Source organism: Protobothrops mucrosquamatus, unplaced genomic scaffold (genome assembly GCF_001527695.2).
Source record: "Protobothrops mucrosquamatus isolate PMUCROS unplaced genomic scaffold, P.Mucros_1.0 scaffold637, whole genome shotgun sequence".
NCBI classification, from domain to species: Eukaryota; Metazoa; Chordata; class Lepidosauria; order Squamata; family Viperidae; genus Protobothrops; species Protobothrops mucrosquamatus.
Window position 1 is genome coordinate 196,232 of NW_015386929.1, and position 14,126 is coordinate 210,357.

At 39.6% G+C, this 14,126-nt stretch overlaps 1 protein-coding gene across 1 annotated transcript in view; it reads left to right on the top strand.

Moving 5' to 3' along the window:
- The first annotated feature begins 420 nt into the window (after positions 1 to 420).
- Positions 421 to 14,126, top strand: part of FERMT2 (fermitin family member 2) — a 76,342-nt gene continuing 62,636 nt past the window's right edge. The window contains exons 1-2 of the mRNA XM_015817773.1: positions 421 to 453; positions 1,666 to 1,834. Of these exons, the coding sequence (XP_015673259.1) occupies positions 1,675 to 1,834 (160 nt within the window). The 5' untranslated portion in view covers positions 421 to 453; positions 1,666 to 1,674. The remainder of the gene's footprint in view (positions 454 to 1,665; positions 1,835 to 14,126) is intronic.

Genomic DNA, 14,126 nt, shown 5'->3' on the forward strand with positions numbered 1-14,126 from the left:
TCCTCCCCCTTCCCAGCCACCCCTCCTCCCCCTCTTCGCTTTCCCGCGCGTCCGCTGGCGGGGGAGTCCCGGATGTTGGCCCCTTGCCCCGCTGCTCCTCCGTCCTGGCTGCTCCTCCGTCCTGGCTTCCATAAAAGGGCAGCGCCTCCCTCTCCTTCGTCCCCCAGGCCTCCCTCTCCCTCCTCTTTCCCCCCCCTCCCTCCCTCCCTCTGTCGCCATCCCCTCAGGCGGCGCCCCCGGCGGGCGGAGAAGGCTTAGGGGGGCGGCGGCTCCCGTCCTGGCTACGTCCGCAGGGCGGGGAAGAGAAGCGAAGCATCGGGCGAGGCAGGCAGAGGGCAGCGGCGGCGGCGGCGGGGGTTTCTCTGTCACGCTCGCAGCGCCGCCGGGGGGGACCGTAACGCAGGCGCGCGCGCGCACAGGCAGAACCGAGGCCGGGGAGCCCCTTGAAGGGAGGTGAGGACGCGGGGGGGGGTCAGGCGGGGGCGGCTTTCCCCCTCGCGCGGCAAAGGAGAGCGGGGCTCCTTCGTTTCGCCTCTGCTTCCACGTCATCCTTGCTCGGTCGGTGGACGCCGGGACATCTGCGCCCCAGTGGGGTCCTCGGGGGAACCGTGTGCGGGTGGCGAGGGTGGTGGATGGGGGAGGGATGTAGTTTGGAGGATTTGTGCCCTCTTCAGGGTCCTAGTCCCTCTTGAGGTGACTTTGCTTGCCTTTCTCCCCTGCAAAGAACGCTCGCCGCGCTTTCAGCCTGGCTGTTTTCGGTCTCTTCTCACTCTCCGTTCTTCCCACTCTTTTTTTTTTCCAGGCCTCCTTTTCTTTTGCTTACCTGAGAAGTTAGCCTTTTTTTTTTTGTCCAGATGATTTCATGGGATCCTAGATCCAACGGGCACAGCCTCCTCTGGGAGCATTATTTTTGGATTGGGACATCCATTGCTCTTTTCTCCTTTTTGCCTACCTTCAGCCCTGTATAATCTGAATAAATGCTATCTCTTGCGCCTTGGAAAAAGGAGCTGGCAAAATGTTCTTCTCTGTGTGGAGTCCCTTATTTGTGCTCATGTGGTGCTTTAAGATGTTTATGCAATCTGTCTACCACAATGAATATATCTATGTTTTGTAGGATGAGTCCTAGGAGATCATGGAGGTTATTTATGGCCGAAAGGATGTGTTTGCTTCGGTGAATTATTCACATTTTCTTGAGTAGTTGGATCTTAAAGGGAATATGAATCCTGAACTTCGGGGTCAAAGGGACTTGTCACGTTAATATTGTAGGGACAAATAAGATCCTGAAGAAGGGAAACTTGGTTTAAACATACCTGCAAACTGAAGCTAAGTAAGGCTCAGTTTTTATTCCCTTTAGGTTTACAAAGCCCTTGCTGGGCAGCTAGAAATCTGCAGGCTGGGTCCACCCTCCCCTTACTGCCTTCCTAAGTAAATTGAACTGAGTTGGGAACTTCCTCAGTTTTGTTACTTCTTTACAGCTGATTTTAGGGACTTTGTTTCCCTTCCTCGGCTATTTCCTTTTTCTTGCTCTTTCTTTACTTTCTTCACTGCGTGTGATTTTTGATTTTCTTTGCTTGAATGGGGAGGCAGGGGAGCTGCTCATGAGCTGTGAGTGCGAGACTTCAGCTTAACTAATGAAATGAATGCCATTTCCTCTGCTTTCAGTAGGAAGGAGCGATGACGGCTCTGGACGGTATACGGATGCCAGATGGCTGCTATGCTGATGGAACGTGGGAGTTGAATGTGCATGTCACAGACTTGAACAGAGATGTAACACTGAGGGTCACAGGGGAAATACATATTGGTGGCGTCATGCTGAAACTCGTGGAAAAACTTGGTAAGTTGCAATGGAAAGTAGGGATTACATTATTGGTGCTTCTCTGAATGCTGTATATAGGGAAATTAATATTTGGTCATTTTTTTGACTAGACAGATTGTTGAAAGAGATCATCAAGCAGCCTACAGTATGCAGCAGGACTGCTAAATCTACAACTTTCTATAGTGGCATATTACAATCACTGCTGTGTATTTCCCTGCATTATCAGATGGCCCTAAGCTTCTTTACAATATTCTACTTAAGTGGTAGCAAGTCTAAATTTCATAGAGAAATGCAGTGAGTAGTGATAGAGTATTATCCTAGCTTATGGTACAGCAAACTGGTTGTTAGATGAGCCAATCTATAAGATTTTTAAACATTTCAGTCATTATTAGACTATATTTCTCAGTTGTTTAACGCTAGAATAGTTAAATTGATATGTGATATATGCTGTAATATATGTCCTTAAATCTGAATACACACTTAAACCTGAATACACACTTAAACCTATCTGGAGAATGTATCTAATTTTTTTTAGAACATTTATATCACCCACCAACTTAAATGCATAACTGTAGGTGGCAAACAATTTACAGAACAAAAGAAAAGAAAACACCAGAGTTAAAAATAATCACCTGAGGTACCATGTAGCAATTTTAAAAAACAAATGTGTACATTGGTCTCTCCTGACATCCTGACAACTGGATCATAACAACCTTCTGGAAGGCTGAGAGGGTTACCCAGTCCTTCAGATCTCAGGAACAGGCTGTTCCATAGAGCAGGAACCACGCCCTAAACTATGATGAATATGTTGATGAACTTTTAATTAGAAGCCAAAATTAAATGTGCTATATAATAAAAGTACTATATTGGTTTGCTGAAAATGCATATTGCAGGGAAACTTAAAGCTCTTCCTGACATATTTTAATATACTGCTTGTTTATTGAGAGATATTAGTTGAATGTGCAGTCACAAGGAGAATAATTAAATGAATGCTTTTATTGCTCTGCTGGCTAGATATGCTAGCCGTTATATACCTTCTCGAATACTGAATGATTTGCTCTGGACTGAAGCTTCATATAGAAGTTATCCTGCTTGATCCTCTGTTCTGTGTGTTGTCATTGACAAGGGGTCCTCTGCTAGGCAAACTGAGAAAGGGTAATTAGCAATCTTAACCTGTGTTTTAAATATTGTGTCTTTGGGTTGCCATGGCAAAGAATTGTGGCTGGTTTAGTTTGCCTCTACCATCAAATGTTCCGTTCTTTGAGAAGGGTTCTGAACTAACCCAGTATCAAAATGTCATAAGTAAAAAGCAATTTTATTTCTTTTCTGATTGCAAAGAATATTAGAAAAGATTGTATATTCTCCAAAGACTGTATGTTGGAAAAATTTTAACACAATGCATTATTATAGTTATTCTTGTATTGTTTGGCTCATAAAATAGTTAATTTTTAGACTAACTGGTGAGAAGAATCTTTATCTATTGTTGCAAAAAATATTTCTCCTTTGCAAGAATGTTTGCTGCTATAGCAAAGTTTTAATTTTTTTGGTTTTCTGAAGTGCGCGAAAGTGACCAATTTCCTTAGTCAAGTGATCTTGAATCTGATGGTGTTATGGCTTGTATTGCAGTCTTAGAGATAATTAATTATACCTTCCCAATTAACAGTTTCTCCCATTTTAATAGTAAATGCATAACTGTTCAAAAGTTCTAATCAACTTGGTGCAAATCACTGTCATTCTTTGATAGACATTGCCCTAACATTTTGCTTTTATTGCTAAGGCTGCTACATCTTATGTAGACTTCTGAGGTTTAGTCCAGTATTAGTTATACAGCACATATCATATTTGTTCAACATGACATAGGCCATGTCTTGGAGGTTGGAATCTCACTGAAGTACATGTATATTACTCAGTTACTTTGCACTATGTTTTCAATCTTGAGCAGAAAACTGTATTACAGTAAGTGCTAAAGTTCTTTCTTGGTGCCAAATGTTGAGATATATTCTGTTAGTAATTAAAATATTCCTTCTGTTAAAATACATATGACGTTGTTTGGAATGCTAAAAACAAGTAATCCCTATCTGGTCCTTTAGCACATTTTTGGTTCTCTATAAAGAAGTGAATTGTTGATTAGTTGCCCACTTAAATAATTTTGGTGTTGTTAAACCACCCCCATCCGGTACTGTATTAACATTTTACACTGATGTAATAAGGAAGGAAAAGCAGATATAAATACTTGCTTCAAAAGGAAGCTTATGTTTGTATGAAAGAGTCTTATTTAGGTTTGATTTGATTTTAGAACTGGAAAGTTAAAGATTTCTTGAACTAATTGTGGGGTCAGCATTCTTCAGTTTCTACCCATTTTAAAATACTGCATTTTTCATATAGACCACTATATAATATTAAATCTCAAATGTTGCTGATGATTTTGGTATATAATTTTCTTGAGTGTAGGGTGTGGAAGTAGCTGTTAAGTTTGGTTTAAACTGAAATGTATTTTTATAGCAGCTTCATTCAGACTGTTCTAGAGTTGAATGCTGAGACTATTCCTTATAGCAGGGGTGTCAAACTCCGGGCCCACGGGCCGTTTGCATCATACAGAGGCCACGCCCACCCCAGCTCTGGCAATGCAAAAAAAGTTGCGATACATTGCGACACGGTGAATTTGACACCCGTGCCTTATAGCATTGTTTCATTTTGTTATTGTTTGTTATTGTTTTTATTTTAATGTTACTTTTGGGAGGGTAAGTCATTTGGAGCCTTGTTGAATTGATTGACATATACAGTACATTGTAGTAAACAAAATAAGCAGTACATAAATATTGTTTGTGAAACTATTTTGCAGCTGGGTTAATAACAATCCAGAAACAAGATAATCTAGTCTATTTTATATGATAGTTTAAGGCATTGCTGCTCAATAGCTGTTCAATAATTCTTTTAGTTTTTTCCCCTTGCATAGTCTAATCTCTGATTTCAGATAATAAAAAGATACACGCAGAGAGAGAGAGAGAGAGAGAGAGAGAGATCTCAACCAGAAAAACTATAGATAAGAGTGCATAAAACACAAAAGGAAAAAAAGCAAAGCAATTCTTCAAAAATCTGTTGTTGCTTTAATGCTAAAAGGGGTAACTTTAAAAAAAAATAATACAGCCCTTAATTTGCAAATATATCTGTTAATTTGTGGGTGCTAAAGACACAGCCTATACCAGTGATGGCGAACCTTTTAGAGACTGAATGCCCCAAAACTGGTCCCACCCCTGCTCCATCCCCCTGCCCCGCCCCTGCTCTGCCCCACCATTCCCTGTCCCGCCTGCCCACAGGACCACTCACCGCCTCTAGGGCAGATCGCCCAGGCAGCCCATCAGCTCTATGGCGGCCACACACTCTGCCCACGCCCTGCAGCATCAACTGCATGATGGGGTGTGAGTGCAGAGTCTTGTCTACGCTACCTGTGCTGCTCTGTGTGGGCCACGCTTGGGGGCGACTCTCAGGGGGGCTGCTGGAGAGGAGGGGGTCACGGGGGGAGGCAAGGCTGCGGCAACGGCACGTGTTCCCACAGAGAGGGCTCCGAGTGCCACCTCTGGCACCCGTGCCATAGATTCGCCACCATTGGCCTATACTGAGGGGTTCTTGGTGCTCTCTGAGCTTGGTTGTTTTCTTGCAGATGTTTCGTTACCCAAACTAGGTAACATCATCAGTGCTAGTAAGGAGTGGGGTTTGCTCTCAAGTTTATATTCTAGTGGCTCAGTCTGTACCTCCTATTTTGATATGATGAGGCAGAAAGAAATTAGAAGATTCATTCTGTAAAACAGATATGATTCAAAACATATGTTATTTGATCTTGTGAATAGCATATAAGTAAAATCAGTGATCTTTGACGTTTCACTTGGATATAAGGTTTAATATTTGTACACTACTCTGTAGTAGACACAACTGAAAAATCTAATCTAGGGATATTTGTAGCTTTTATATACACTTAGTTTATTTTTTGCTTTTGATTGATTATGCATTTGCTTTAGCAATATATAATAAAACAGATGAATAAGACAGGCTTGTACAGTGATAATCTGGATATATGTCAACTTCTAAATTATACCAAGTCTATTAAAAATTATTGAGGGTTCTGTCCATCAGGCACAATTCAATTCCTGTGCTACTTCAAACATAATTTATGACCTTTAACTTCCTAGATATTTTTTAACTGAATTTAATCCCTGGAAATGTAATAAAATCTTTTCCTTGACTATCTTTCAAGCTCTAGAAAATAAAAATACGTTCTAATTTTCCTTTTAAGAAGAAAATTCAGGAAATGAACTTTTTTAAATGACATCTATTTCTCCATCCCTTAGCTTTAAGGAAGATTTATGCTGTATTACGAATAAAACATCAAGAAAATGCACCCAATTGTATTGCACTACAGATTTTACAGTAATGAAGGCAGGATTTATAAATTCATTGAGCTGAATTTGTAATGTCTTCCCTTAAGCCATTATGATAAATAAAAACAATGCCATTCAAATTATCGCTGTTACTCCTTTAAATGTTAACTTTAAATAAATAATTCTTTGGTTTTACTCTCCAAATAACTTTTCTGCTCTTTTTCTGTTTTATTTTTAATTAGTTTCTGGCTCACATTCAAAGTTTTATATAGAAAGATGTGCAGGCTGATTGAAGATTTCCATTTTTCCTCCATTTCCTACTCAATTTCAAGACGCTTTTAAAACTATCATGAACTTAGATTTAAATTGCATTGTTCAATTGGATACTGCAATTTGAGAAAGTGAAAAAAAAAAGTAGTGCTTTGGGGAATTGCACATAACTGAGTGCCTTCAATTAATTGTTTGCTGGGAGTGTTAAATAGGGTTAGACAGGATTATTATTTGAAGTAATTCTGCAGCCTTTATTAAGTATGCCAGCAGAGGGTCAACTAGGAGCAAAGTAAAAATGGAGTGGGGATATGCTGAAAATGGAGTAGGGGACAGGCATTCTAAATTGTGTATGCCAAAGAATGCCCAATTGCATATCAATCTGAACAGCTGCTGAAGTCAGACATTATATGCTGTGATTTATAGAAATTGCAAGTGTTTCTCCTTTCCACCAAAATCATTTTCCCCCTCAAATAACTAGGATAAACGTACCTACCATCACTGTCTCGCATTAACGGGGAAGTCAGTTTTGTGCCTCAGAGCCAGTGTTTAGGGGTATAATATCCTCAGTCTCCACCACCATACCAAACTAAGCAAGCTCCTTTAGTGTAATCTTGCTTGCGTTGCTCCATCCAAGGCTGAAGGCTTCCTGTCCAAACAGAACTGGGGATCATGCCAAGCCAAGATAATTGCTGCTTTGATGAACCATTTCTTTTCTTTGTGACAGTCATGAGTGATAGGAAAGATCTGTATCAGATGTACTGTTGAGTTTTCAGTCCATAGGTTCCAGGTACTAGCATAGGAATGAACTAGGATTCAATGCAACTGTCTTAATAACTCAGAGGTTTTGATAGTACATGTCATCAATATTTAGAATTGCTTAGATAGGATGGGTGGCGTAGAAAATAACAGTTTATATGAACATAATGTAATTTATAATACTAATTATATTAATATAAATTTATGTCCTAAATCTATATAAACATGGTACAATAATTAAGTGACAACCCAGTTCCTTTAGTTATATAGCATTAAAGTCTTTTTTCTAAACTTGCAGAATTGTTCTTTTATATTTTAGTCAATTGCTATTAAACAGTTTATAATTACAGTGACACAAAATGTATTCTATAAGGCCTGAGTAAAATTGAATTCAGATGCTTGATTACATTAGGACTTTATGCAAGGTTCTCAAAACTTGTGTTTGAATACACCTACATTCTCCTATATTTTCTACAAGTATTATCTTGCAAGAAATTTTCCCTTGGGAAAATGGGAAACAAAGTGGAAGAGTTAGGAGCAAATGGGACATGTTCATAAACAAGCTTTAAATAAAGTAAATGACTTTATCTGCTAAGCAACTATGGATGTCCTTTCTGAACCGGAAGTGACAGCAAACATTTGGCATTCTCATCCATTTGGCAGAATTTGCTGCAAAGTAGATCTGGTAATTGATTTGCCCTTCAACAAAAAATGTTTCTTTGCTCACTACAAATTTGAATTTTTCCTCCCTAAAATTACTATTAAATATTACTACTTAAAAATGTTATAAACTGATTCAAAATGTTTTTCCATCTTGCTCTAAAATAATCTTCATGCCTTTTGAATTATGGATTCCTTTAGCACAACTTGAAGAATTAAACAACTGCTTTGGATTAGTCACACAAATGGAATTTAATAAAATAGCTTACGCTGTTGAAATTTTATGACAAAATGTGTTTTCTTCCTATCTCTCCTAGTCATAGCTTATCAGGAGTAATATGAACCATACAAGTATGCACGTTTTGGCAAACTCTACGTTTTATGTGTACATTTTAGCTTCGTGTTTTTCTTATGTTTCTAGAAATCTGCCCACAGTTATTATCTAATTTCAAAGTACTGTATTCAGGAATAGCCCAAATTAAACTAATGAGTATGATAAATGTTATCAGAAAAGATTCCCACAGATACCAATTATCTCTGAGCCTTGGTATCAGTTCATTTGCACTTATTTATTAGCTAGGTAGACAGTAGTAATTATCTTCTGGCTTAAAAATTAACTGCTTGAAAAGAATAAAATATTCTTGACTCATTGTAACAAGAATACTGAGAAATAACATTTGAGCTTATTTGGTCTGAAAGACTGCAGTCTTTCATCAGGCCAGTTAGCAGTACTTGTTTTTTTTGTTTTTTGTTTTTGTATTTTAAAAGTACATAGAGGTCTTTCCACAAGACAGAGAAGATTTCTCTTGAGCTGAAAGCCCCTCTAATGGTTCAGGCACAGAAGTGGGCCAGTTGAGAATGCGAGGGTCTTGCGTTGAAACTTACTTGGGCCCTTCTCAGTTAAGCAGAAAGAAAATGTAAGAAACAGTCCTATGTGGAGGAAGACAGTTGCTCCAACTATAGCATTGCAGGACCCATTCGGAAGTACAGGTAGTCCTCGACTTGTGTCCACAATTGAGCCGAAAAGTTCTTTTGTAAAGTGAGACATTTATTGAGTTTTGTCCCATTTTACGTCCTTTCTTGCGACAGTTGTTAAGTGAATCACTGCAGTTGATAAGTTAGTAACCCGCTTGTTAAGTGAATCTGGCTTCCCCCATTCACTTTGCTTGTGAGAAGGTCACAAAAGGTGATGACCGTGGGACACGGCAACGGTCATAAATACGAATCAGTTGCCAAGCATCTGAATTTGAATCACATGAGCATGAGGAGGGTGCAAAGGTTATAAATGAAAAACGGTCATAAGTCACTTTTTACAATGCCATTGTAACTTTGAACGGTCACTAAATGAGCTGTTGTAAGTTGAGGACTACCTGTACCTTCATGGATTTTTTTTTTCATGGACTGGACAGTGCAGTTTTATACATAACTAGTAAGAAGCCCTACATTTTGAAAAATGAAAACTAAATTGATAGTGTTGAAGTAATGGTGTTATGTTCAAAAACTGCATGCAGTATTCCAAGTGTGGCTTTACCAAGGCACTTTACAATGCCTTGGTAAGGCCACACTTGGAATACTGCATCCAGTTGTGGTCACCATGATGTAAAAAAGATGTTGAGACTCTAGAAAGAGTACAGAGAAGAGCAACAAAGATGATTAAGGGACTGCAGGCTAAAACATATAAGGAACGGTTGCTGGAATTGGGCATGTCTTGTTTAACGAAGAGAAGGACGAGGGGGGACATGATAGCAGTGTTCCAATATCTCAGGGGTTGCCACAAAGAAGAGGGAATCAACTTATTCTCCAAAGCACCTGAAGGCAGGACAAGAAGTAATGGATGGAAACTGATCAAGGAGAGAAGCAACCTAGAACTAAGGAGAAACTTCCTGACAGTTAGAACAATTAATCAGTGGAACAACCTGCCTCCAGAAGCGGTGAATGCTCCAACACTGGAAGTTTTTAAGAAGAGACTGGCCAGCCATTTGTCTGAAATGATATAGAGTTTCCTGCCTGAGCAGGGGGTTGGACTAGAAGACCTCCAAGGTCCCTTCCAACAACATCATCATCATCATCATCATCATCATCATCATTATTATTCATCACACGGTCAGCCAGGTGTTCAGACTGGATTTGACATTTTTGTCTACCTATCGAGTCCTTCCCAAGGACCTGGGATAGGCAGATGTGGATGTTTGATGGTATTACAGATATCGTCGCAGGATGGAAGCAGTTCCTAGTAAGGCCGCCTTTTGCAATTGACTAATGGCGAATTTGTCAATGCCAGTGGTGTTCAAGTGGTGCTTTAGTTGTTTTGGGATTGCACCCAAGGCGCCTATTACTATTGGTACTACCCTTGCTTACCTTTGCCACAGTCGTTCTATTTCTATTTGTAGGTTTTTGTATTTTGCTATCTTCTCCAGTTCTTTCTCGTCTATTCTGCTGTCTCCAGGCACTGCCACGTCCACTATCTAGACTTTTTTGTCTTTCTTATCGACAGTTGTTAAGTCCGGAGTGTTATGTTGCAGGTGCTTGTCTGTTTGAATTCTGAAGTCCCAGAGCAGTTTAATTTTATCATTTTCTATGACTTTCTCTATTTTATGATCCCACCAGATCTTGCTTACAGGCAAATGATATTTCTTGCAGAGCTTCCAATGCACCATTGATGATGATGATGATGATTGTTGTTGTTGTTGTTGTTGTTGTTATTATTATTTACTGCCTTGGCTCGACTACAGAAGCATTAAGTAAACTTGCTAGTTATTTCCTTCTGCCTAATTAGAAATAATATGAGTCTGGTCAATAGATAGTTGTTCATATCAAGAACTTGCACAATTATAAAATACTTAAACACATATCAGAAGTGCTGCTCAGGCACTTACCAGAGGTATTCCTCAACTTACAACTGTTCCTGACATTTAAGATTACTACAGCATCCCTATGATCCAATTCTGGGAGCTTAGTAACCCATTTACATTTACAACAAATGTAGCATCCTCTGAAAACACGATCACCTCTTGCAGCCTTTCCAGCCAGCTACTGACAAGTACTGTCAATGGGGAAGCCAGCAGGGAAGGTCACAAATCATGGTCACAGCTTTATTAAATGGCTAGCAATTTACTTAATGACCACACAAAATGATCATAGAATTGGGTGTGGTCATGTGATGCGTTAATTAACAGCCACACTGCTTAAAGATGAATTTTCTGGTCCCAATTGTGGTTATAAGTTCAGGACTGCCTGTATCTGCTAGCTGAAAAAGTGAAATCTCTGGAAGCTCCATTGTTCCAATTGGCAGTCATAATGGCCATATGTTAATTACAGATTGCCTCAGAAAGGGTGCTTTATAGCCTATAAAGCACTTCCAACTGTTATAAAATGTTGCAAACACCAACCCCCACCATAACATGGTTGCGTTTTTGTGGGCTTGGTAGCTGGCTCACAACTACAACTTGTTGCAGCATCCTGTGATTTGGGACATTTTTTGCCAATTTCCAGCCCCCTCCCCCCAAAAAAACTGTTTGGGACAATCAATTCACACAACCATGTGATTTGCTTAGTGACTACCATAAAAAGGATTGTAAAATTGGGTCTGGTTGTGTGGGTGTGGGTGTGTCTCAGCTTATAATATCATAATTTATGACTGAAATTCTGGTCCCAATTGCTGTCACAAGTTAAGGACTACATGTATATGGAATACATCCCTGAATCATATGCTATTAAGACCATTACATTACATATGGGATACTACAGACTTGCTGAGAAAACAAAAATCCATTAATTGATTAAAGAATATCAATGTAGCTGTCATGGGTTTTGAAACCCAATACAACTAAATAGTACTACCAGTAGAACTATTAGTACTAGAACTACTGAACAGAAGTAGTCACATCTGGACTGAAGGCACAGTCAAAATTAGATTAGAAGTCTGTTAATTACAAAAACAAGAATAAATACTGGGAAAACCTTAAGTTTGGTTTTAATGATTAACAATCTAGGTTATAAGGCATATGAATAGCATGTATCAGCTATACTGATTGTAGATCATGATTTGATGTTTGGATTTAAAAACTTCCCTTGAATGAAGTGTGATTATACTGACATTCATATAGTTTTCTTGGCAATACAGAAATATTTTTGAATCCCTTCTGATTGGAAGGGCAGGGCGTGTTAACTATAGGAACATAAGACAAAGTAATAACTGGAAACCAGAGGCTGGTAGGACAGTCTGAAATACTGTGTTTGGCCTGCATAACACCTTTCCCAAATAGACGTTGTAAAGATCTATTTACAGTGGCATAAAAGGAAATCATAGCTTTTATGTTAAATATGCCAAATAATGGCCTTTACAACAACAACAAGGGAAAAGAAGGTTTGTATGCCAAATATGACAAATCTGGTGTCTTCAGTGTGACGCATCCAGCCCGCTGGCCAGCAGTTTGACACCCCTGGTCTAGAAGAACCCATTAGTGTAAGTTGTAATAATCTGGCTGAGTATTTTGAGGACAGAATCCCTCACAATTGCTTCAGATTGGAAGCCAGATGGAATTTATTGAGCTGTCGATGATGTCATGCCGAAAACAGACCAGGATGATCCTAATACAATGAGTTGGCTCTGGATATGCTGGACTAATATCAGGCCCAGGGATAAGCAAGCGATCAAGCACCTGAATCTGACTGTGCCAGCAGTCAGATGACAAACGTCCTGTTCCTATGCAACTGCCACAAACATACCATACAATCTTGATAACAGAACAGAGATGCTTGACATGCTTCCTTACCAGGGAAGGACGGCATGTGCCTTAATTGATTCTCACCTGGCAGTGGCCTTAGAGCTAAATGATTGGAACAACCAATTCAAACAGGACTCTCTGCCTTTGAGAACAACTTGTGAATGAAATTCTGTCCCATGGGTACTTTGAGCTGTGATCTAACCATGTTATCTGTCTATGAGTCCCAATGATTGGGAATCTTTGCAGTCAAGTATTCTGATCCTGTGAACCTTGCTGAAGTATCTGCATGACTATAGTACATACGTACATTAACCTTCAGTAGTGTTCACCACTGTATTTTCTGAGGTGCCTGTGGGCATTAAGAGTTATAGTTCCACAATGGTTCCACCCCTCTCTGAGCAGACTATTTCAGTCTGTGGCACAGTGGATGAGAAGTCACTCAGTCTAGGATGCTCTCTTATAGGATTAGGGTTTGGTCTTTGTTATCCTGTTTTAACATCTACATAAAACTGTTGTGAGAGGTCATATCAGTTCATGTAACATATCACCAAAATACATCCATGTTTACATTGCCACCATGGACCCAATATGAGATGTGGTAGAAATCCCATCTCAGTGCCCAGTGATTGTCAATATCTCGGTGGGAAAAAGTAGGCTCAGATTCTATCCAAGCAAAATGGAGTGGCTATTAATTTAGAAATCTCCTGATTCCAGGATAATATTATTCTTCACTCTTTATAGGGTTGTGCTGTCTCAGAGGTCAAGCTCTCACGTCTACTCAACAAGTATGCAAATACAGTGGCTCTCCTTTGAGAGCACACCTGGAATGGGATGCCCTGAGGACAGTCATTCATACTCTTACCATCTTCCATTTTGATTGCTGTAATGTATGCTACTTGGGTCTGCTTCAGAGGACCACCCAAAAATTTCAGCTAGTGTAGTATACAATAGGTATTCTACTGCCCTGATAAACCACTGCTGCAGAGGAGCTATGCTGATTGCCAGTATAAATGTAATTCAAGATGCTAGCTATTGTCTTTATGGTCCTATAGGGCTTAGATCAGGGGTAGTCAACCTTGGCTCTTTTATGACTCGTGGACTTCAATTCCCAGAATTCCTGAGCCAGCACAGCTGGCTCAGGAATTCTGGGAGTTGAAGTCCACGAGTCATAAAAGAGCCAAGGTTGACTACCCCTGGCTTAGAGTCTGGTTATGTAAAATTGCTTTTCATGCAGCTCCCTTCTTATTGATAGCATTTCTGAGGCTGAAAACCCTGCCCTTTTTTGAAGTCTTTTGAGGATTGACTGTGCCTATGTTTGTATTATTTCCATTTTAATGATTGCATGTAATGTACCATTGTTACTTTAATATTTGTGAACTGCCTAGACCTACTGGGATTTATTGCACAAATACATAAATAAAATATTGGATGTCAATACTTTTGTGCTGTTTTAATCATTCATAGCTCTTTGTATAATAGACATTGGCAGTCTATTATTATTATTAGAATGCTGGAATGTTA